This window comes from Drosophila miranda, chromosome XL, assembly GCF_003369915.1.
Source record: "Drosophila miranda strain MSH22 chromosome XL, D.miranda_PacBio2.1, whole genome shotgun sequence".
Classification (NCBI taxonomy): Eukaryota; Metazoa; Arthropoda; class Insecta; order Diptera; family Drosophilidae; genus Drosophila; species Drosophila miranda.
The window spans coordinates 5072880-5097216 of NC_046673.1; the positions used below are offsets into that span (position 1 = coordinate 5072880).

At 42.4% G+C, this 24337-nt stretch overlaps 1 protein-coding gene across 14 annotated transcripts in view; it reads left to right on the top strand.

Moving 5' to 3' along the window:
- The first annotated feature begins 2392 nt into the window (after positions 1-2392).
- Positions 2393-24337, top strand: part of LOC108154618 (protein sidekick) — an 88235-nt gene continuing 66290 nt past the window's right edge. For 7 of the 14 annotated variants that reach the window (XM_033397702.1, XM_033397725.1, XM_017284941.2 and 4 more), the window contains exons 1-2: positions 2393-2614; positions 3626-3963. In XM_033397702.1, the coding sequence (XP_033253593.1) occupies positions 3777-3963 (187 nt within the window). In that variant the 5' untranslated portion in view covers positions 2393-2614; positions 3626-3776. The remainder of the gene's footprint in view (positions 2615-3625; positions 3964-24337) is intronic. The other 7 variants (XM_017284947.2, XM_033397740.1, XM_017284960.2 and 4 more) reach the window with 2 other exon arrangements.

Genomic DNA, 24337 nt, shown 5'->3' on the forward strand with positions numbered 1-24337 from the left:
TTTTTCCTTGAATTCGCGAGTGTGATTTTGAAAAATGATACATTCCATTCATTCATATCAGATGGAAATTATAAATTTGTAAACTTGTTTGTTTCCCAAGGTTTTTCGAATTCAATGATGTTTTTTATATTATATATACATATATCTATATACATATGTATGTGTGTGCATATTGTATTTTTTTTATGATTTTTTTTTCAAACAACAAAACAATGTGGATTTCTATAATGCTATAAATGACGACCCTATAAACAGAAACAACAAATTTTAAGAATAAATGTACAAGAACAAACCTGAAGCAAGACAATTGTTATATAATTTGAACTCTAGCATAAGGAATGGAACTCTATCCCAAGGAAATTCAAATGATCTTCTATGTACAAAATGGCACTCAGTCAAGGGAAGCAGTGATAGTGATGGTAATGGTGATGTGGATGATGGTGGATGTTGCTTTAGAACTTGGCCTGTGGACCAAATTTTTGGGCGACATCGTAGTGGGGATTGGGGATGTACATACTGTTCCACTTGGTATATTAATGGAATGATGTTGATTCGTTGTACAAATTTCCCGTAAGTGAACGGAAACATTCGTTTTGAATGGCATCCCTCGTTCGATTTGGGACTTGGGATTCGCGAATGCGAATGGCACTCGTAACTGCCTGACGATCGTGAGTCACGCTGCGGTACACAACTCCGATCTGGCATCTCTGGTGGCAGCGCTTCCCCTCCTCAATACTTTTGTGGGCGCCATGGAGGTCGCCGCAGCGCATACAAAGTTTTAATTGGCAGGCGACGAAGTTGACCTGTGACCCCTGGCGGGGGACAGACACGCACACATATGTATGCAGAGAGGAGCGAAAACAATTTTTAAGTGCATTTTGAAATGCATGCACATTTTATTTCGCATCTTTCTCTTGCGTGCTGCTGCTGCTGCTTCTGCTTTTGCACTCATTTGCTGCTCATCCCAAAAGGAGTGGAAACTGAAGGCTATACAATCAGAGACAGAGATAGAGAGAGAGAGAGAGAGAAATAGCTGAGAGCTGGCGACGGAGGCACGCACACAACTTGCAATTGCATTACATTTTGAATACATTTTCGTATGGGTGTGTGTGTGTGTGTATAATTTTAATGCAATGCAGGGGAAAAACGCCAAGTTTAATAGCCAAAATGTGTTGTTAACACACTTAAATAACGAGGACGAAAATGCGAGGGGAAGTAGTCCAAAGAGAGGGCCAAAAGCAATAAGAACTTATTTATTTAGCGCACTCGTACATGCATTTTCCATTAAACCCCTCCTGTACAGTCAATTTTCAATGCGAACAAAAGTTTGCGCAAAATCATCAAAAGTGCGCATCCACTAATTATTATCCTCCTGCAGCAGCTTCCAGCCGCAACACCAACCTGTGGAGGAGTACAAGAACTTTGCCGAAAGTCACTCAAAGACACTCACTTTCATATGTAACCGCCTTCGAGGGGTAATTCTGCTCAGGCCATACTCCAGCGCACCCACGGGGCAGTCATTCGACACAATTGTTAACAAATTTCAAACAGCAGCAGCAACAAAAAACCGTCCATTAATTAGCCTCTGCTGCAGCGATTTTCCCGACGATCCGTTCGGCAGCGCTAGGAGTTACGGTACACCAAAAGTCACTCAAAGACCGTTCAAATGTAACCGCCTTCGATGGGAATCTGCTCACTCAAACGAAGGCCAGGCGCCAGATGGCGCTAGTCGGAGGGCCATTCGCTTACTCCAGCACGAGTGCTTATTCCGATAGGCTGTGGGACAGTGAAACCAAAGGGATTTGCTTTGAGTGATTTCACATTATGGCATTAGGTGATCGTCTATACGACCATTTTCTTATATGTATATGAATGTGCATGCCATAAAGATACAAATATACTCTAAATGACATTATTAAATGGAATTCATGAACAAAATTCACTCAAATTATAATTTTCCCCATCTTTTTATAGCACTATACATACCTTCTTATAGATTTTATTATAAAAAAATTTATATTCGTTTTGATTTTCTCATGAAATATATATTATTATTATTGAATGCTTTCATTTAAATAGCTAAAGAAAAATAAATATTGACTGTAATTTCCATTCCACCTTCCTATGCAGAAAAAACATGCATCGTATATTTATACATTTACTAAGGAAATTATTATTTTACGCCTTTAAACACTACAATGCAATACAACCAACCTTTTGAATCCCTTATGTCCACCAATATCAACAGCTTCACATTTGGCGCAATGCAGACCACTGTGCGACGCTGGCTGGCACTGCTGTGGCTGCTTGTCGCTGCCTCTGCTCGTGCCGACGTCAGCGTTGGCGTCGCCGTCGCCGGAGCCAAACCAAGCTGGCCCACCAATGCTGCTCTTCAGCAGCAGCACAGTTTGTTTTCTGCCTGCGCGCATAACGGTTGTTCTTGCCGACTACGTCGCATCGTCGTCGTCATTTTCGTCGTCGCTCGTCGTTCGTCGCTTTCGGTTGCTCCACTGCTGCTGCTTCTGTGTTTTGAAACACCAGACCGGAGTAGGAAGAAGTCTAACGAAGCAAATGGTTAATAAAAGAAACAACATTAAAAGCAGGCGCAAGAGAAGTAAATAAAAGTTGTCCTATTCCATTCCCCCGATCTCCGTCTCCGTCTCTCGCTCTTTCTGTTTCTCTTGTGTTTTTTTCTGGGAATTGTGCAGCGATCGCGCGCGCTGCTGCAGCGATCCCTCAGTCTCCCTCTCACCCAACATTTTTGTTACTATTTTTTTGTGTTTCATTCTGTTTTTTTGTGAGTGTATGTGAGTGAAAACAAGCAAAACAAAAGGGAAAGAAATGCGCCAAAATGAAAACAAAAAGAGCGCCGAAAACATATTTTATAAACAAAATTAAACAACTTTTTGGTTCGAATTCGAACTTGAGAATGTGTCTGTGAGTTTGTTTGTGTGTGCGTGAGAGAATTGCATATGGGAAAAACTGGTTCTTGCAACCAGTCCAAAAAACAAAAGTCCAAAAGCGAAAAAGGGTTCAAACAAACAGCAAAAGAGAGAGGCAAGCATTTGCCGAGTGAGAGAGTCTGGTCAGAAGAGAGTGGAGTGGATCGTGGTTGTGTGTAGCGTGGCGAGAGAGCGAGAGAGACGATTCCAATTAAATTTGTGGCCTGGCTTTGTCCAAGGTGTTCCTTGTTTAAGGTGAGGCATTGCCGATCCCTCGAGCTGCTGTTTCGGTTCTGTCGCTGTCTATCTCTTATGCTCATGCCGCATCGAAATTAAAATTAGTTAAATTTTGTTTGGCTGCTCTCTGACATGCCTCACCTTATTTAAATACTCCTTGGGCTTAGTTTGGCGGCTGATCGTGATCGCTCTGTCTCTCTCTGACCACAGACGTTTGGTTTTAAAGCGTGCCTCCCTCTCTTTTCCTCTCTCTGACTCAGAGCGAACGCGCTCTGTCTTTCCCGCTGCTGCTACCTGTGGCAGGTGTGCCTATGACTGTGTGTGTGTTTGTGTGTGCGTCTGGGCGAATGACTGACACAAAGCAAATGAGAAAACTAAAATAACGTTTACCATGTTTCATGTTTTGGTTAATGTTTGTTCTCTCTCTTTCTCATTCTCTCTCCCAGAGTCAACATGAATTAAGAAAAACGCAAGAAAATTCAAAAACAATTTAACTTTAATCAAACAAAACAAAAAAAAAACAAAAAAAAAAGCCAGAAGCAGCCAAAAAGAATCAACGATATCGAAGAAAAGCAGCCGAAAGAGAGAGAGCCAAAAATGATGAGAGACCAGCGGCGATCTTTAGCGTCGTCGCTGCGTCGCAGTCGTCGTCAGCGCGTTGACGTCAACGAAGCAGGAACACGAATGTGGCTCAAAATATCGCTGTCGCAGTCGCTGGTAACGTCGCTGCTTTTGCTGGCAGCGCTGCTGCTGCTCAACGCGGACAGCTGCTCATGTTACGCGGGTAAGTGCTGTTCTCCCTTATGAACTCCGCTTCGTGCTTCCCCCTCCCCCATTTTCGGTTCTCGTTTTTCCTTTTGAGGTTCTTTCGGTTTCAAGAAAAACAAGTACATACAAAACAAACAGCCGTGGGAATTTCGGAAGCCCGAACGGCGGGCGCATTCGACTCTTTCGATGTCGAATTTCGTCGATCGCATACGATTTCGATCTGTTTTGCGTCTTATCAAGAGTAGAAACCCCTGAAAGACGTACTTACAGTGGATCTTCGCCCCGTCGGTGGCGGGGGTGGTGGCCCACTTCACATTTTAAACCCAAAATATTTGCACTTTTTTAGAATTTGAATGTGAGAGCATTAGCGATAAGGTTTTTCGTCGTCTGCCACTTCGCTGTGTGAAAATTTTCAACACTTTTCCACGATCTGCCGGAATTTGTGTTCTTATTTTATTTAGTGTTTTTTTTTTTTACGAATTTCTTACTTTATTGTTTTCTGTGAAGTGAAAATAGAACCGCCCGTGGCTGTTATGCGAACCATCAAGAAGTAACTGTAAGATGATAGGCAAGGTTTTGAGGCCCAAAGAGACACAGTGTTGACTGTTCATCCGAGGAAGATTCTCTCGAACTGAGAATTGCAGAACTTCCAATTTCGCTGGGACTGAAAATCATCTCGTGTTGAAAACAATCTCTCTCGAAACATGTGGGAATGCAATTTGTATAATCTCCGCGCGTACCTTTCGCTGGGTAATTCTTCGACGAGATGTTCTGCCTTATCGCCTGTGAGCCGTACTGTACACGCGTACACGTTGCATGCCCCCAATTGTATTTGTGCAATATTTGCATACCCGGTAGGCCTGGACAACCAAATATAAGCTTCAGGGGTACAACGTATATAATACCCACTTAAATCAAATATTTAATACAAAATCAACAAATTTCCGATTCGAATTTCGCGGCACTCGGATAACCTCCAACCCCTCCTCGCATTTTCACTCATTTGTGGGGCGATTGTTGCTGTTGTTGGTGGTTGGGGAGGGGTTAGGGGGTACCACAATGGGTCCCTCAGGCTGATTGTTCAGGCTCTGTTTGTGCTGTTTGGAGGCTATTTCGGTATTCGGAATTCGGGCCTCTGGTTTTTGCGGGGGCGTTCCTTGAAGCTTGAAATCGTTGTTCGAATTGTTCAACTCTACAGATACAGATACTGTCCAGAATCGAGAGATTTTCCACTGACAAAAAATATTTTGATGTACCCATCCCTCTTTTCGGATGTTATCCGTTCGCTTATGATATTGCACGACTGATTTGCACGAAGGCAAAAATTCTATGGACTTTGCTGGTATCGCAATTTTCTCTCTTCTTGTTCCTATTTTTTTCTAGTGGCAGGTGCATGTCAAACTGTATGCGTCCCTCCACCCCTTGCCCTACACGAAAAAAGGGAAGAAAAGAGAGGAGAGAATCATCTAAAATCTGACAGAAAATGCAAATTGTTTGTCCAGCTGTTTATACTTTCGTCTCTCATCTGTTTCTTCTGCCGCCTTTGGGTGTTTCTTGCCTTCTTTGCTTCGTTTTTTTTTTCTGTACCGCCTCCTTTCTGCTTTGCTAAGACATTTGTGGCATCATCTCTCGGGTTACAAGGCAAACAGAACAAGTGACGTCCAAACTGAATCCGAAACAGCACTACATCGAAGACAGTTTTATAATTGGCTTCAACTTTCAGTTGTTCTGTTGCATGCACCTTCTGTCTATGCCACGGACACGACTGTCTGCCTGTCTGCCTGTCCGTCCGTCTGTCTGGTCTATTCATTAACTTGTGACATCTATTTAACAGCGCATGGAAATCGCTTTTCCAACCAAAAGCGAATAACAAAGAAAGCTAAATTCCAGCCAATCCGAAGATTGTACACCTTTCCCTCATTTCTGCCCCTCGCTTGCCTCACAAAGACCGTCCGATTCAATATATTCCCATTCTCAACAACAAAAAGTCCCGAATTATTCCTTGATATCTAGAAAAAAACATATAGAAAAATAAATATATTTATTCATAATAACCCTAGAGAGTCTAAGACCTTAGTATAGCCTATAGCTCCATCTCTCTTGATAGTTTCTAATTCAATACTATGATCGTAGATACGGAAGACGGAAAACTAGAAGAACAAATTCTAGAGAATTTGAGCAACAGAAAACAACAACTACATAGATCAAAATATTTTGCAAAATATTTAAGAATAATATAACATGAAATATAATTCATAAATTAAGAATATGAAGGATGAAAACTATATTCAGAAATCGTGTTGGGGAATATCTTTTAAATTGGCAGATTAAATGACAGGAAAAATGCACGGAAACCGCCTGTTGCTGTGTGACTCATGGGGGGAGGGGGGTTTCTTGGTAATACAGATGCTTGGCCAAATTTATAACACCCTCAACCTCGGCGTAGGGCATAAGGAAACCCGCAAAACTGTAAAATCCGTCCAAAAGAAACACGAAATGGCTTTTTAAGCTCTTTTTGCGCTGCGTAGCGTAGCAGCGAAGGGTGGGGAAGGGTGGGTTATGGTGGAGAGGGGAGGGGAAGGAGGAAGGTTAAGGCGACAAAAAAGAAGCGAAAACGTTTAAAAAGATTGTCCAAGGGAATTGACTGTGAAAGATACTCGTATAAGATACTCCAAGTGGGGTACACGGGGCATATATAGAGCATGATGGATGGATGGTGCGTTTCGTAACTGTAATTCACAGAGAAGAGTACATAATACCATGTAATGCTTTTCCCTTTGTTTTTCTCCGTTTGCGGTGCGGGGAGGCTGATTTTAGCGAGAGTTTTTTTTCTGCATAAACATCTTGGTTTATGTTTTTGCAGAAGAAAACATCATTTCAAAACAAGAACCACCTACGGGAAAAATGTATCGAAAAATGTAGTTACACTATGCAACAGCCAATTAAACTCTGGCATTAAAAGCCCACCTTTTCCGATAGACTCCAAGAATGGGATGCAGCTTATCCGTTTATACCGTTTATCCGTTTACAGATCTTAGACAGCCTTTACGAATATTATATGAAAACAAAATAATTCCTTGCTCGACTTTTCCTGAGTTCAAATGTAAAAATTGGTTGGAAAAAAATACGACAAAAAAATGATTCATCTTGCACTCGAAAGCTTAATATTTCCCACACGATAAACAGTTTTTGAAACCAATTGATTGCTGCATTCATTTACATCTACAACATTTGTGTTGCAAGCTTTTTTCTTAAAAAATAAAATAAATTATAAAAAACAAATTTTTTTTGTTGTATCTAAATAAAAAAATTTGTAAACAAAAAATTAAAATGTTTTTTTATTTTAAAAAAGTCAAATAAGCTAAATATTTAATTGTAATACTGAATATAGTAAAATAAAAATATTCTTAGAATAAAATTAAATTATTTAAACCTTTTTTTTTAATAAAAAAAATAATTTAATGAAAATTATTTTTAAATAAATATTTTTTAATTTAAAAAAAATCAAATTTGGAGAAACACCAGAAGAGTTGTTGTCCTGCCAAGTAGTAAAATATTTTTAAAAATTCCAAAAATATCTTCAGATGGAATCTTGTTTTCTTCGTAGATTTTTCCATATAATTGAGCAAACGTTTCAAAGAAAAGCCATCGTTATCCCGATATCTATATTTGTGCCCATCATTGGATAATGTATGTAATACTGGGAAATCTATTGTTGGTTTGCTTTGAGGACATGGAAAATCATTCAGCTTTCATTAACCATTTTCGATTTGGGAGGTAGTCCAATCCCCAGAGAAGAAATCATCAACGGACAAAGGCGCGGCATTAGAGATTCCCCCCCTTTGGGGGCCATGATTTTTGCTGCATGATTAGTTGCGTTTCATCCATCCATCCAACCATCGCTATGCTGCAATTATTCAAATGCAAAATGACAATCGAATTTAAATTTAAATTATTTAAAAAGCATTCCCCCGCCCCGTTGCAACGAAGCGGCTAAACACTACAGAAACACCATTTGTTTTATGGGTATTTTTTGAAAGGTTTCCCCATCAGCATACCCCTTATTCGAGGGTATGCAAACATTTTAGCTTCCGACTAATTAAATGAGGAATTTCGTGTTGGCTTTTGTTTGAGGCGGCACCCGAAATGGATCATCGCCGACCGCCATCGAGCGACCGCATTCGATAAATCACATTTTTCCAGCGGCCGCCGAATATTTTGCTGCGTCAAAAATTGATTGACCCACAAAATGGGTTTTTGTGGAGGCACGGGGCAGGCGGCTAGAGCATTATTCTTATTCATTTCTATTGACATTTGTGAGGCGGGAGAATGCGACGATCGGGATTTGCATTTGACAAATATTTTTGTGCACACACGCAATGATTTTGCTCACAAAAAAAACAACGGGAAAAGCCGCAGCCAGCAGGCAGCAAAGGCACACACGACACGTTTTCCACCGATGGAGGACTCTAGAGCGTCGGTAAAGTTTTGCCATTCCAACGAGGCTTCCATTTCATGAAGAACTGTCACAATTTATATTTATTTTTTATAGTTTTTAGCGTCCGAAGGGAAGCGGAGGCATGATCATATTTTTATCGGTTCATCGGTGCCATGTTTTGATGGAAAATTGCATTTATTTGTGTAATTGAACGATTTCATGGATGAAAAGTAAAGGAATTGCAGGGGAAAGAGGCACAAAGAGCGATGAAAAGAGAGAGGAAGGGGCGCTCATAAATAACAACAATAACAGTTATCAACGATCTGTTGACACTCGGTACAGGGCCCAGCCTCCTCTATGGCGCCCCCTCCTCTCGGCCAAAATTGTTGTGGCATGTGGGGAAAATCCAGGCGGGGGGATGGGGCGAAAAATCAGCACAAAAGCTGTAATGCCAAATTACAACCAACGCAACGGGGAGGCGGGGGGATGTAGGGACATTGTGTTTTTGACCATCAAAAGCGGTGTCCCCTGATCCCCTGGCTCGCCCCTTTGGATTGTCGGCCCCCTTCCCGCAATGCAGTTTTCCACAGAATTATTTTGTTTTTTTTTTTTTTTTGGCTAAAACCCATATATGATGGGGCTTTTGCCTAGCCGTCCCTAAAAGTCCATTGGATTGGCTCCCAGGGAGCGCCGAATGCGTCTCGCACAGTTTGAGATTATGCCCAAAGGAAGTGCATTTCAAACCCCAAAAATAGAGCTTGCAATGGGCAGAGCTTTGAGACTCGTGAGGCGTGTGGAAATCATACAATATAGTGATCCTATCTTTCCCACTTGGTCGAAGAATCCGTTTTGATGCAGAAATGTGAGACTTTCGATATTGAAAACTGCAGATCGATTTTCGGTATCCGAAAGTAGTGGATCTCAAACTTCAGACATGTGGAACTGGGCTTAGTAAAGTGCATTTCAAACTGCATTCCGAGCGGGATCTTTCGAAATATTTGGCTTACAGTTTTCGAGCGTCGAGTGCGCGGCGGGCGAGTGCCCCTCAAACTGTGCGTGCCCAATTTCTGTTAATTGCCCCGAACAAATACATACACACACCGGTGGAGCCACACAGGTGCTTTGTGCTTTCGTGTGTGTGTGTGTGTGTTTTTTTGCTTTGTTTTATTTTATTTCTGCTTGCCACGCATTTCAATTAGCATTGAAATCCACTTGCCACACATAAAAGAAACTTCAAAAGAAGCACAAGAGCGCAAGAGCACAAGAGCAATAAATGCAATCAGAAATTGTAAAAATCCACCCATGCAACCACCCACCCACCCACCCGTGCACATCCACCGATGCACAACATTCTCTTTAACCTTACCCGAAAATTTTCATTTTTTTTTCCTTTTTTTATACATTAATTTATAAATATATATTACAGCAACAAAGAGCATAGTTTTTCGGTGTTGTTGCTGTTAATGAAGCACGTATGAATGAATGAATGAATGCCATTGGCTCTGAAGTACAGTCAAAGTTGACTAATTGCATTGTTTTCTTGGATTCCACAAGAATTTCATTGCCTCAAACCCCCGCTCCCCGCCACCATCCAATTTTGTGTTCAATGTTCAATTAATATGCGAAAGAAGTAGAAACCAAACAAATCGACAAAAAGAAGAACTCGAAACAAGAAGCAAGGGAGAGAGAGAAACAAAGCCATAGTCAAGAGTCAGAGATACCCTGTAATCGGGGGTACATTGGAATATTTGCAATCTTTTATGAGATCTATTCGTATCCATTCGGAATGGAATGCGGAATGGAGAATGGAGAATGGAGACCCCTTCAAAGGGTATACGTAATGACTGAATGATGATGATGAACCATGCCAAAAAGGGGCAGAATGGAGAGGGACAGAGAGAGATGGTTGGGTGGGGGGTGCCTTGCAGACAGTGCATGTCAAACCGAGGCGCGAGAGCCGACTGAGCCGAATGATTGAGTGTGGAATTTCCACATGCAACGGCGCGGCAGAAGCAACGCCACGATCAAGGCCAGGCCAAATGGGTGAGGCCTAGAAGTGAAGAGTGAGAGAGGAGGGGGGAGGGGGGATCTGAGACGTGAGCTGCACATAGGTTACGGACAGGGGAAGGGGAAGGGGGGAATGGGCATAGGCATTTGCATAAGCGGCAAAAAACAGCAGCAAAAGCAACAAACAGAAACACACACATCGCTTCGGCGACTCGCATACAAAACAGAAGCAAAAGGACGGAGCAAGAGCAAGAGAGCCATCACAGCTGATACCCTGTACCGCAGTTTATTCCGCTTCAATTTGATGAAACATTCAGGGTGCTCCACCCGTGCACTGGGGAGCAGCGAGTGGTAGGACCCATCCAGGTGCAAATTGAAGGCACAAACAGAACGAACATTCGCCAGCCTGTGGAATAGTTCTTTCGTTCTTCGAGGGGCCTTTGACTGCTGCGAGGCGCCGACGACGACGCTGCCCGACGAATGCTATCATTAGACATTTCCGGTCTTTGGACTGCATTCACACACACTCACACAGATAGCCGCACTCCCTCCCACACACACACACACACACACACACTCACTCACACATGTGCTGCACACATGGTCTCACGTTTCAAGGGAAGCAGCAGCAGGTAGCTGCCACCAAATGTATGCCTCCTGAGGCAGACAGAGGGAGAGAGAGAGAGAGAGAGAGAGAGAGAGAGAGAGCGCGCGAGGGAGAGCGAGCGAATGAGCCCACAAAATAGGAAAATAATCTGTGGATTGGAGTTTCAAGAGGTTTTCTTTTTCGGGAAACCAAGCAAACAACAAAAGGAATAAAATAATTGTGGGGGAAAAGTGCAAGGAAAAGTCAGAGCATCTGGGGGATTTTGTTTCGCAATTAACTTTAGCAGCAAAGTCTTTAAAAGGTGGAGAGCTTTTCGAAGAAAATAACTTTCGAACGGAACGGAAGATGGCAAAGAGATCGTCACTTTTTGAAAATGATCTCTCGGACAACGGATTGAATCAGTGGCAAATTATCGCATTAATATCCCCCTCTCTCTCTTTCCCTGCCCTCCCTTTATTCCCTACACCCTTGCTACCCCCCTTTTTTGAAACCCTTTTGTTGGGGTCGAAAACATTTCATTAGCTATGCGCTTACACGTTCTTATCTTTTCCTTTTGGCCTACATAACTGTCTTGCAGCTTATACGCAGGGTCAGGGGTTGGGTGCGCGACTGTACCTATCGCTAATTTTATTATGCACACACACACATTCCTATTCCTCCGGCAAACCTCCTCTTTACATTCTACACGCTTTATCATCTTTTGCTTCCACTGGAATCTGGTCACACCTCTAAACCCCCCACCCCCATATTGTGCCAGGAGTATTTGTTCATTTTTGGCCCCCCTCCCCCCCCGCTCAACCACCACCGCGGGCAACGCCTTGTTGACGCTTTAAAATATTAAATAACAACAAAACAAAAAAAGAAGCAGGAAAAAACAAGCACGAAAAACAACGAAAATATAAAAAGACTGCAGAAGGACGGAAGGAGCGATAGGGGGGGGGGGGGGGGGCAATAGAAAGAAAGGAAAGGAGAGGGCAGTGCAGGGCAGGAGGAAGAAAAGGTGTACGGCCAGAAGACTTTTTCCAGGCAATAATCATCCGGTACGCGTATCTTCAGGCGAAATGTCAAATGAATTTGCTTAGGTTTTTGCATACGCTCTTCACGGATATTATTATTGTGTTGAGAGGTTGGCAAAAATTGCAAAAAAAGAAAGCAGATCCCTTGGGTTCTATATCAAGACAGTAAGAAACAAGAGAAACAGCCGTTTGCAATGAGTCGATCAGCGTCCACGCACTGCCTCCACACACCGTGTGCATTTTGTTTTCGCATTCTCGGCCCCGAGCTTTGATCTCCTCGCCACTGCGCAGTCGACGTGAATGCCCGAGCATTCTCTCTCTTGCAATCATGCAAGAAGTTGGTAGCAAAAGGGTCTGAATCCTACGCGTCTCCTATCGATACATTGCAGGGATTGCAAGCTCTCTTTTTCCCTCACAGAGAAAGAGAGGAGATACGAGTACGAGGCATCCCTTGCTCTCTTTTTTTGTATCGTGTTCTGATCGCCTTCTATGTACAGTGTCCTGTTTTTTTTTTCCTTTTGCCTGCCACGCTGTTGGCAAGATGCCGCCCCCTGCCCTGCTCCTCCTCCTGTTCCTGTTCCTGTTCTCCCCCCTTGTGGGTGGCTCATTGTCTTGTCGCTGTGGGCTACTTCATCTTGTTTCCCTTCGCTTCTTTTGCCACCTTGCCACTTAATTGCGGCCACTTGATGGTGGCGTGGCGGCAATGGGAATGGGGCAATGGGGCGGGTGGCGGGTGGCGCATGGCTCGAGGGGGCAGGTGTATGTCCTGCACCTTTCGCTCGCTTACTTTTTATTGCTTTTGTGTTTTATGGCGCCTTGGCGTATGCTATAATTTATTTGAATTTTCATACCTCCTTCGTTTATCCTTGACATCCATCCTCCGACAATCTCCGCTTTCTGCCCCGCCCCATCCATTATCCGCCGCCCCTCCTCACCCCGCCCCGCCTTATCCGATGTATATTCCAATTAAGCTGAAACTCTAATTTCTCATAATTTGCCAATTTAAGTGTGGAAATTTCGCCTAAGATAAACGAACCTAAATCCCAAAGGAAACTTAATTCTAACGAAATAATTAAACTTAAACATTCACACATTATATTCTATGAATATTCCATCGCTTTATAGCTCGTAATCGAACTGCCTATCGCTCAAAAGTTTTCATCTTATCATTGGGAGATATATAATCTGTGGAGAACGATCAATCGCCGCAAATTGCAGTTTTCCTGATATAAATTCGCTGTATAGAAACCTTCGTAATAGAGATGTTCGACTGTGTGTCTCTCTCTCATTTATATTCATATTCTTCCCTGTTTTTCTTTCATCTGCTTCCCTTTTCCAATTCAGACTTGATCTCTTTTCTGATGTGGGGCCTATCACTTGCAGAGATTTTACCTTTCATATCTCTGCAACTGTCTCATCAGATTCCCTATACCTTGGGGTCTTAGCCGATTTTTGGTAGCCTTTCGTCCCCTTGATTTTCGGTTTCCTGCCACTTCAAACACACACACAGCACACATTTGTTGCACAGACAATCTCCGCTCAACTCTGACCGAATTCGCTCCTGCCAGAACCCGCTCTGATAATACTAATAACAGCAGACATAATGAGTCCAAGAGCCGTAGACGGTGGCGGTGTGGGACGGGGAGATGGCCAGAAGTGGAGCACATGCATAATTTGTGATAATGGTTGCCACCGCACCGCAGCGGCCAACCCCAATCCACAATCAACTGCAACAAAAAGCGAATCGACGAGAGACAAAAACCCCAAAAATCTTATCGCACACAAAACTGTTGACAAAGACAAAAAAAGAAAAAATAAAATATAAAAGAGTTATGTACCTGTTACCTGGCTTTTGTTTGCATTGAATGTGCAACCCCACCACCACCACCACCACCGCCACCACCATCATCATCGCCCCACTCTAATGAGCCTCATGTGTGCTGGCTTTAATGTTTCAACATTGTATTTTGTCTTTTTGCGTTACTTTCCATTCTATCGCTGAATACCCTCACGGACAGGGGAGTACGACGATTCGAAAGTGGTGATTATCATTTGGTTTTTTAATTGATTAGGTTTTAATTAGTCCTGGCTATATCTGGAATCGGTTCCACTATATTTGTATCGTATTTTCTTTCAAGAAAACCTTTCTTCCTCTCGCCAATGGCATCTCCATAGCAACACTATCCGTATCCCTCATCCCATACAAATATTTCCTTCAGTTGTGAAAGAAATGTTCTTTATTTCAACAACGCATATGCGACCTTCTGCTTCTGGGGACCTTCTGCTTTTTAAAGGAAACGCAAGGGTATCCCCAGCTTCGCTCTTCTTTGCTCTTTGTTCTCTTTTTCGTTATCGTTTATCAATTTGGGTTTCACTTGTGGCCGCCTGCCATGTTCCATGTGCTTTGGTACTCGGTATCGATGATGGATGTTGGCCCGGCGATTAGCTAATAGCCCAAAACACAGCACACAACAGCAGAAAAGGCTAAAGCAAAAGCCAAAGGTATAGCCAATACAACGGCGAGGTGTATGCCATGAAACCGAAATGAGAAATCGGGAAATGGGAAATGAGAAGTTGGGGCCGCGAGGGCAAGGGGTGCCCCCTTGGGCAGTGCGGTCGAATCGAATTGAAACGAGTTCCGAGTTTTTGTCAACCAAAAGAATGGTGCTTAACTCATAAAGACCGGCACCCAATGGCTCGGACTTGGACTCCGACTCCGACTCGGACTCGGACTTGGACTCGGACTCCAAAAGCCCACCTCTTTGCTGTGCCCCAGCTCCCTCTTTCAATATAAGAGTTCCCGCATTTCTAACCAGATGCATGCCAGTGGCATGATTCATGAATATTGATCTCCCTCTCCGAATCGAGTCTTGTGTTTGTGACTCAGTTCTGCTGTGGTTTGCCTTCGGTTCTGCCTCCGCCTCCACCTCCGCCCTGCTGCCTCGAATGTTTCTCTTTCTGACTGTTGCCAGCCAGCCGCTTTTTGGCCAAGTGCATTATGATGGGAAGCGAATGAGTACGGGGCAGGGGGCGAGGGGAACCCATAAACAAGAAACGGAAATGGCCAACAGCAGTAGCAGCAGCAGCAGCAGCAGCGGCGGCACAAGTTGAATGTATTCGAAAAATTTTCAAAATGAAATTAGCATCATCATCGTTTTCGTGCTGCGGCCATTGGCGACACCTGGCGGGCGGACAATGATATTTGCATGAGGCATAATGACGGGGAGGGGGAGGGTGGTGGGAAGGGGTAGGCCCCAGTACGGGGAATCTCTTGATGAATCAGCCTGGGAATAGTGGATGAATGAATGAATGAACCCATTCAAAACCTGCCTTACAACGATTGGTTATCGATGCATCGATTCATCGAGATTTATCGATCGATTATAAACGATTGAATTATCATCATGTATGTATTAGCAGTATCGAATCGTCAATTATTATAGTTTATTGGAAGAGTGATTCTAGATTTATAGAGTATCGAGTATCCATAAGATTATCGAATTGTCTATTATCGACTACTGAATTATAGATTGTCGAGTTATAGATAACATTCTATGATCACTGATCCATAGCAGACGACTCTGTATTTGCGTGATCAGCGATCAATGGCTGAATGGATTAGAATTCACAGAGGTCTACCGAAGATCCCAATCTATGGGGACTGTATGAACTATGATCGAAAGACCCCTTTTGTAATGCAAAATCCCAACCTGGAGTATATATCCCTCTCATCCTCTAGTTTTTTCTCATGTGACATTCTCCAGAGGTGTTTTTCCAACCTTTGACTATGACCTTCGTTTCAACTTTAATTTAAAATTAATTCGAGCTTTCTGATATAAAAATTCTCAAACGAATTGCTGATTGATGTAACATTTGCCTAGACTTTTTCCTAGGCCTGCTTTCTGGTGGCGCTTCTCCCGCTCATCCGCCGCTCTGATGGGAGCCCTCCCAACAGTCGCTTCCCCTAATTGGGGTAAGTGGCATAGATTCTTTCAGCCCCTATTTACCTCGCCCCAGGCCCTGCCTGTCCCTCTCCCTGCCTCTGGCTTTTGTCTGTTCATTGTTCAACTAAATATTTGAGTTATTTGCAGTTTGCGTGCGGGCCAAGCATTTGGCATTCCCATGGAATGTTTTCGAGTCTCTGCCGGAGTCGGAGACGGATTCGGATACGAGCTCGGATCCGGACTAGGTCCCTCCCCCCTCCGTTCCCGTCTACCAGACCATGTCTCATGCAATTGTTGAGATTTTTTCCTGTCTAAACTGGCGACTGTAAGGGGCGGGAGGTGCTTAAGGGTTGACCGATTGAAAGCTTTGAAAAACGCCACAAAGAAAGCCGGGCCGAAGTCTGAGATACCCTTGCATATCGATCGATTCCCAGCATCAGTCACATTCGTGCCTGAATGGCACTTTCACGTGCTAATGGAAATTTCCAACTGGGTTTCCAGTAATGCGTACTGAGATATTGAATAATTAATTTATAAACTAAATCAATTTGACAATTAATAAGTAACGGTGATAATAAATCAAGCAATAATTCGACTAAATATAAAAATATAAAAATATAAACTATAAAAATATAAACTATAAAAATAATAAATTAAAAATAATAAATAAAAAATAATAAATAAAAAATAATAAATAAAAAATAATAAATAAAAAATAATAAATTAAAAATAATAAATTAAAAATAATAAATTAAAAAGAATAATCTTAAAATAATAAACTAAAAATAATAAATTAAAAATAATAAATTAAAAAAAAAAAAAAAATAATAAATATAAAATAATAAATAAAAAATTTAAAATAATAAATAATAAATTAACAATTAAAAATACTAAACTAAAAATTAAAAATATTAAATAATAATTAAAAATAATAAATAACAAATTAAAAATAATAAATTAACATTAATATTGAAATACATATACATATATATTAATATATCTCCGTTCGTTGCATTCGTGTATCAACTGTGTCCATTCGCTTATGGGAACATTTTTGCAGGCAATCTCGGGGATGCGTCTCAAGCCTCGCCCTAAAATTCATTAACCCTCGCGGTGGAAGAGTGCACAAAAAAATGAAGAAATTTTTGTATCAAAGCGAAGCAAAAACTTTCGTTTTGATGTAATTTTTGTTGTTGTCTTCTTTTTTATTGTGGCTGTTGTTTCTGTAGTTGTTGTTGTTGCTCCAAAGAAGAGCAGCATTAGGGGAGGGGCGGAGTGGGGGTGGCGTGGCACCCCATACTTATATAATTATGTGGTAATTATGTTGTTCAGCTCTTTGTCCCAATTGTTGTATGTCTGGCTGTCTTTCTGTCGGTTTGTCTGACGGTTTGTTTGTTCACCGTTATAATAACAGTCGCCGCAAATTGTATGACAATTGACAAACGAGCGGGTGAGAGGGAGATGGGCTGAGGGGGCATGCCTCGCTCTTTTAAATCGAAGTTTAAGTGGTCCCCACGCCCCGTGGGGACCACCCAAACAAAGAGGCATCTGCTGCCTCGTTCTGTTACAGTTTTGCTACCCAGCATTCAAGTGCAACGAGGGGTATATTGTGTTCGTGCAACACTCAAGAAAAGCCTTTATAAACCTTTAAAGGGTATGTGGAATCCCCAATGACTGAAGGGTATCTCTACGGTCGTGTGGCTCTTACTCTTTCTCGTGCGAAAGCATCTTCGTAATTAATTTGACATAAATTTCAGGCAAAATAAAGTGCAAGAAAAGGACAAAACATGTGCATTGGGCTACAGAGATACCCCCGCCACAGAATTCCATGCCAAATACTACACACACACACGCACATACGCACACAGTCACTGCCAACCAGTTGCACAGTCAGTGGCAAAAGTTTGCGCTCAGCAAATTTGTTTGCTTAAGCTCTTTGTCTGCTCGGATGTGTGCGTGCGTGTGCGTTTGTGTGTGTGTGCTGTTCTGTGCCGTGCTGTGCTGTGCATTCGAGTGTCTCTGCTTTCTGTTTGTTTGGGCCGCCCTGAAAGGACGATTGGGCAATGTAAACTTTTAATTGCACTCACTTTGCCTCCCACACATCCGCATCCACATATCCACATCAACGTCCGCACACATAAGTATCTATAGACCTAATTGGGTATACTATTGGTCGGGGCGATGCATCGGACGAGGGACTCCATTAGGCTGCTTTTCAATAAAGTAAAAGCTCTCCACTTTAATCAGTTGATTGATTAAAAGTAATTGAAAAAAATTCCCCCAACAATGCCAATCAATTTCTCCGATTAACAATTTCATTGCAAAAGTATATTTGATTTGCATTCGAAATTTCGGAATAATACAGAGGATATTTTAATTAATTATATCCATTGGATATCCATATCCCAGGTGTTCCATGTGGCATTTTTAGTAGATGATCTCTCTAGATTCCTAGGATTCTATTCATCATCTATAACGGGCTTCATCGAGCGCAAACGGCATTTTGTTCATCTCTTTTACATTCCTTTTTTTTCCTTTGGTTCATAAACTTTTTGCATCAACTGTTCTGATGCATTTTATCGCAGCTTCCTTAACTTGTTTTTTCTTTCTCTTTTTTTGTTCTTTTGTTTCTTCCTACCGGGGGTGCCCCTTTCTCGTTCCTCTGTGGGAATCCCCGACTGTGCTTCTGTTTGTGGGTGGATTGTAGGTTGCTGCTGCGATAACCTTTTGATTCGGTACATATCTCAGTGGGCTAACGGTGCTTTAGATACCCTGAAACATCCATGTTTCTTATCGGAGATACACAGATGATATCATCTTTGGAAATAATTGCTTCCCATTGAAGTTCTATGATATAGTGATCCGATCTGCAGCCGAGTCTGTGAAAAGTCTACAGGCTATGAATGGATAGAAAGGTGATAGGGAAACAACAGGTAGGACCTTCGGTTACTCTCGTGGATTGCATTGGATTCCCACAATGATCCGAACAGCTTTAGCCCTAAAAACTGAGAAACTATAGCGCTATCGAATCGGCTATCGAATTGTTGTTCAGAAATATCCATACGGAGCTTCTCTGCTTCCACTTCGTTTATATTAGGCCTTGGGCGCAGCCGCAATTGTCTTATCTCTTGATCTGCATTTTATCTACGAGCTTTGCTCCTCTCTCGCAATGCATGCTCTTGCAATTTCTGCATTCTGTTGCGCTCCCTCTCTCTCTCAGCGATGCCTACTGCTCTTTGTTCTATCGCTCTTTCGCAGCAGTTCCGACTGCTCCGTCTTCGTTAGCTCTCTCGCAGCAGCAACAACATTCGGGCGCTTTCGCTCCTCGGCTCTCAGCAAATGCAAAGCTCTGGGAACAACGAACGGGACTCCGACTCGAGTTTGCGGTGTAGCTTCTTGTCTTTATTTCGATCTTCTCTTATTGCTATGCATTTTGACTAGACGACTACAGGTGCCCTTTGATTCTTTATTCCCCGACTTGCACATGTATGTATGTGTTTACTCTCTGGGGATGTGCCCTTTTTAAGATGCAAATGTCTGCTGGAAATCATAATACCCTCGTGGCGCAAGGGTACGATTCAATGATTCCGTGGATGAGTGGGTGAGTGGTGGGGACCGTTGGGTCATCATCATTGGGAAAGCCAACAGCACCTACATACTTCCATATTCCCACCTATTTTTCTGCATTTTCTTCGCGTTTGTTAATTTTAATGCCGTAATTTTTGTTTACTTCTGTTGGGCTCTTTATTCCTCCCTCCCTCTCTCTACCTCTTTTATATTCATTTAACGCAATCGTAGTCGAGAAAAACCGATGGTGAATTTTCCATTTGCTGTTGTTTTTACCTTTTGGCTCTTTTTTTGTCGCTTTCCTTTTGCTTTTGCTTTTCGATTTTTAATTTCAGTCGCAGCTGAGCGTGACGAAGAGGGAGGGGAATGGGGACTGGGGAGTGGGAAGAGGGAAGAGCTACATATTATTATTTGTGAAGTCGCGAAATCTATATAGATACGAGTATTTTGCTTATTAAAGTTGAATGAGTCGAAAAAGAACGGTGGGAATTTTGACATGTTGACAGATTAGATGAGAAATAAAGCTGTAAATAACTGGATATTAACCCTCGAGAAATCCGAAGACATATGCCAAAGGGAGCTCTCCATCGCGACACGAGAGGCACGGAAAGTGATTAAGAAATTGGATTCGGAAAGAGCTCCCAAAAAGTCTTCCTTTCTCCGACTCGGCCTTTTGTATCCTAGCTACAAACTGTCCTTCAAATCTCGCTTCATTCTTGCAAAGTCTTTCCTTAAAGGCTAGCAAATATTTTCAGCCGAATTCCGGAGTCAAAGTTTTACTTTTGTTTTGGGAACTCATTCAGAAAATGTTGCAGAAAGTGAGAAAACAAATTGAATGAGACGAGAGACTGGTTCTTACACCTTGAGTTGTTTTTCTCACTCTCCCACTCCCTCTCTCCCCCTCCCTCCCTCTCTCGCTCTCTCTCCCTCTCTCTCTTGCCGTTTGTTATAATTGTTTTATTTGTTTTTGCTGTTTTGCTGTTGTGCTCTTTCATTTCTCTCGCTTTCCGCCTTGCAATTTCTTCATCTTCTTTTTTTATATTTTTATTTGCTTCCTTTTTTCGTATATATATATATATATTTTTTTTTTTTTCGTTGCGTCGTTAATGACTTTCGGTTTATTTACGAGTATTTACGAAAATTTTATCACATTTAATTATAATTTTTAATAATTTTTCATTCCTTTCAACTTTTGCCTCTGCCACACACTTTCTCACACTCTTTGTTTGCACTTTTTGATGCCCTGGACTAGGGGTATGATGGTGAAGCCGGCATTGATCCATATAATACCAATAAATTTTCACAGAGAGAGTGGAAATTGATGAAAGTCAAAGTCAAAGTCAAATAAATATATTTCATATTTAAAATAAATCTATGCATTTATAGATTAAATAAATATCCTAAAATATTTACGCTTGAAGCAAAGTGAATTCTATTTTATTCATTCTTTTTGTGTTTTTAAAAGCACCCAATCCGGAGTTTTCTTTTGGTTTTCCTCATGAGTTTAGCGATGGATGCTTCGAGGGTATTTATAGCGTCGGTGCCCCCCTACGAAAGGTAGTCTTACTTTCTTGTTTATTTTTTGAGCATATTTTTGTTGGTCTGCTCTGCTTTTCTGTTGCTTTTTGTGGCATTACGCAAATATTTACACCGCATGACGGTTCGCCTTTTGCAGCAGTTACCACACGACCCACACACCCACCCGCTACCCCGCTACCCCGCTACCCCGCTCTTTGCCTCATCTCTGTTTTCTAAGTGAATTTTTCAATAATTGCGCAAATATAATTCATTTAAATTCTTCCTCTGGTTTTGCTTATGCGATTACATCGTTTTCCTTTCGGATTTTCACTCAATTTATGGACAATAAAGAGACCACTTTAGCCCTTTTCCCACAAATATGCGCCATTGTTTTCCGAATATTGGAAATTCTGGGGATATAAATCGCCTGTCAGACGCTTGGGGGTTAGAGCATCTGAGATTCAGTTTAGAGCATGTTAAGTCTTCAAGCCGGATATTTCCTTCCCTTCGAGAGCTTAGGCCCCCGTGAAATTTTCGTGTGAAAAGCGGTTTTGATGTGGGGGCGGCTCCACGTCGCATCCACACCCACACACACACACACACACACACACACACACACACACACACACGTATGAGCGCCTATCTCTTCAACATTTATGTTGATTTTAATTTTCACTCTTTTCTTGTATTTTTACTTATTTTTTAATGGTGTTTTCGCTTCATTAAATTTGGTTTTCCTTAAAACAAATACAAAAAACCCGCAGAAGCAACATCAACAAAAAGAGTAGCGAAGAGCGGGAGAAGAGCAGCAGAAGAGAGGCGCAGAGCAGGGCAGAGCAGAGCTGCTGTGTCACCGTCACCGAGACTTAAGCACTGGCTGAACGAGGTGGCAGCTGCGTTGCTCCATGAGCGATTAAGCGTAATACAGTGTGAATCGATCAGCTGATTGAAAACAGCTGTGAATCAAAGGTTTGACATTTGATGGAATTTCAACTATCAGTCGCGCCTTAACACTCATTTGCTATATGCCCGTAAAGGATTATTCAAAGTATATTTTTATGGTCGAATTTATTATTATTTATATTGTGTATCATAAGTAGATGGCCTGCTGTTCAGCTGCTGCATTGTTTGGCAAGTACTTCCAACATTTTGCCCTGTTTTTCTAATTCTTTTGCCGCACCCTCTGCCGACGACGCTGCTGCTCCTCTCCTGGCGCTGCTTTTTGCTTTGCATTTCTGCTGCTGCGTTTCCATTTGTCTCCGCTTTGGCGTGGCTTTGGCTTTGACTTTGGCTGCAGCTGCATTTTGATGCTGCTTCTGTTTCTGTTTCTGTTTTTTGTTGCTGCCTTATCTTCTGCTGCAGTTGCGCTTGTGCTTTTTTTTATTCTCTGTCGCTGTCGCTGCCACTGTCACTGTCTCTGTCTCTGTCTGTGGGCTTTCTCTGCTGCCCTTCTGCTCTACTTCTGCTTTGGCCTCTGCTCTGTCGCTTAATTGAGCTTCAATTAAAAATGTCTCGCCTCATTAAATATACGTTAAAGAAAAGCAAAAACACAAAAACCAAACATCGATCGGTATATACCCTTTACACTAAAAGGGTGTTCCCCCTGCTATATCCCCCTGCTCATGCCCCAGAGAGGGTGTACAAAGGAGGAGCTTCAGTCTGCTGGCGATCTGCAGTCTCTCCCCCCCATATTTTTTGCACGGCTCTGTTTATCGGCAATTATCACAACCACCCCCCTGCCCCCTGAAAATCTCCTTTTAATGGGAGCCTCTTCGCAAGCGAGTTGTGTATTCTGTCATGACTCGTTTGCATATAAAAGCCTCTCTCATAGGGGGATGGGGTCTCGAGGCATGAATGCAGTTATTTATCAAGAGCCCAAGCGGGCGGGGCACGTTGAATCATCCGAAGAAGAGACACAGATACAGATAAAATGGCTGAGAGTGCGAGGTGGTATGTTGGTCATCTGAAGGTCAACGAAATACGGACTTAACTCCCGAACGAAAGTCGCCACGAACTAGGGAGAGTCTGTTGTAGCGCTCGAATCGCCATAGAGGCCAACGAGTACATCGAGCATTCACATGCGCTTCGAGTACGAGCCAAATATTGAATATTCCGCTCATCCGAAAGTGCTGATTGGTGCTCACATCAGGATAAGTGCCACTATACAATATATCTTCGAACTGCAGGTATTTCTACCAATACAATGCTGTCAAATGCTGTCCTCGAGAGCGTTTCAATTGCTTTTCTATCATTTGAGTGTATCTTTTATTAGTTTTGATATCTCATTTTGAATGAATGCCATGAAATCACGATTACGAGTACTTTCCCTTTCAATTCTTGATTCTCTGAAGTGTTAATCACTGATTGAACCCCTACAGTCGGCTGATCGTTTTTCTCTGACCTCCAACCTTTGGCCCACTTCTGTCGTAATTAGATTGCATACAGTAGACCCTCTCCCCCCCTGCCCCTGTCTCTGCATGAATGTGTATCTGTCTCTCCCTCTCTTCCCATGACCAAATTAAAATAATTCCAGAGAACATAAATGCCAAGTCCTTGCATATAAATCAAATCTTTTACACTCCTCCAACCGCCGCCCTTTTCGGGCTTGTAATTAAAAGATGCACAGCATCCAGAGGCAGAACCAGAAGTCGAAGCAGAAACAGCAGGCAGTCGGTGGGTGGCTGCTATAGGCAGAGGGGAGGGGTAAGGGTGGGGCAGGGCGATTTTCTTTTTTGGGATGGTAGGTGGTGGGGTCTGTTTCACACATGTTTGACACAGAAACTCACACAGAAAGCTCGTAAAATGCCAGAAAAAAAATAAAGCAAAGGCGAAAGGGAAAGGGAAAGATGTTCCATTTTATGAGCTCAGTTTTTGTAGCAAAGTGTAATGGAGAACAACTATGATGTGTAGTGCAGTGGGAACGGTGGGAGTGGAACGCAAAGCGGCTTACGTACCGCGCCACACGACAACAGCCAATGCTCAGCTACTCTGTGAAAGAGAGCGGATGCGCGGGCACTCGTGCTGACTGCAAAAACAGAACCGAATGAACCGATCGCAGCCAGACTCTGAAATCTTGTAGATAATCTTTTTTAGATTTTCTTGCCTCTTCAGAGGACACATAATGATATCGGATTACATTCTGTAGAAGACTGAAGCCACTCTGTACTGGTCCTTAAACAATTGAAATTCCTGTGCAATGTACACGCAGAGAAAAAGGGCTTAGTAAAAAGAAAAGCACACCCATATTTAAATTAAAAATTAAATAGATTTGATTCCAACATAAATGTAAGATT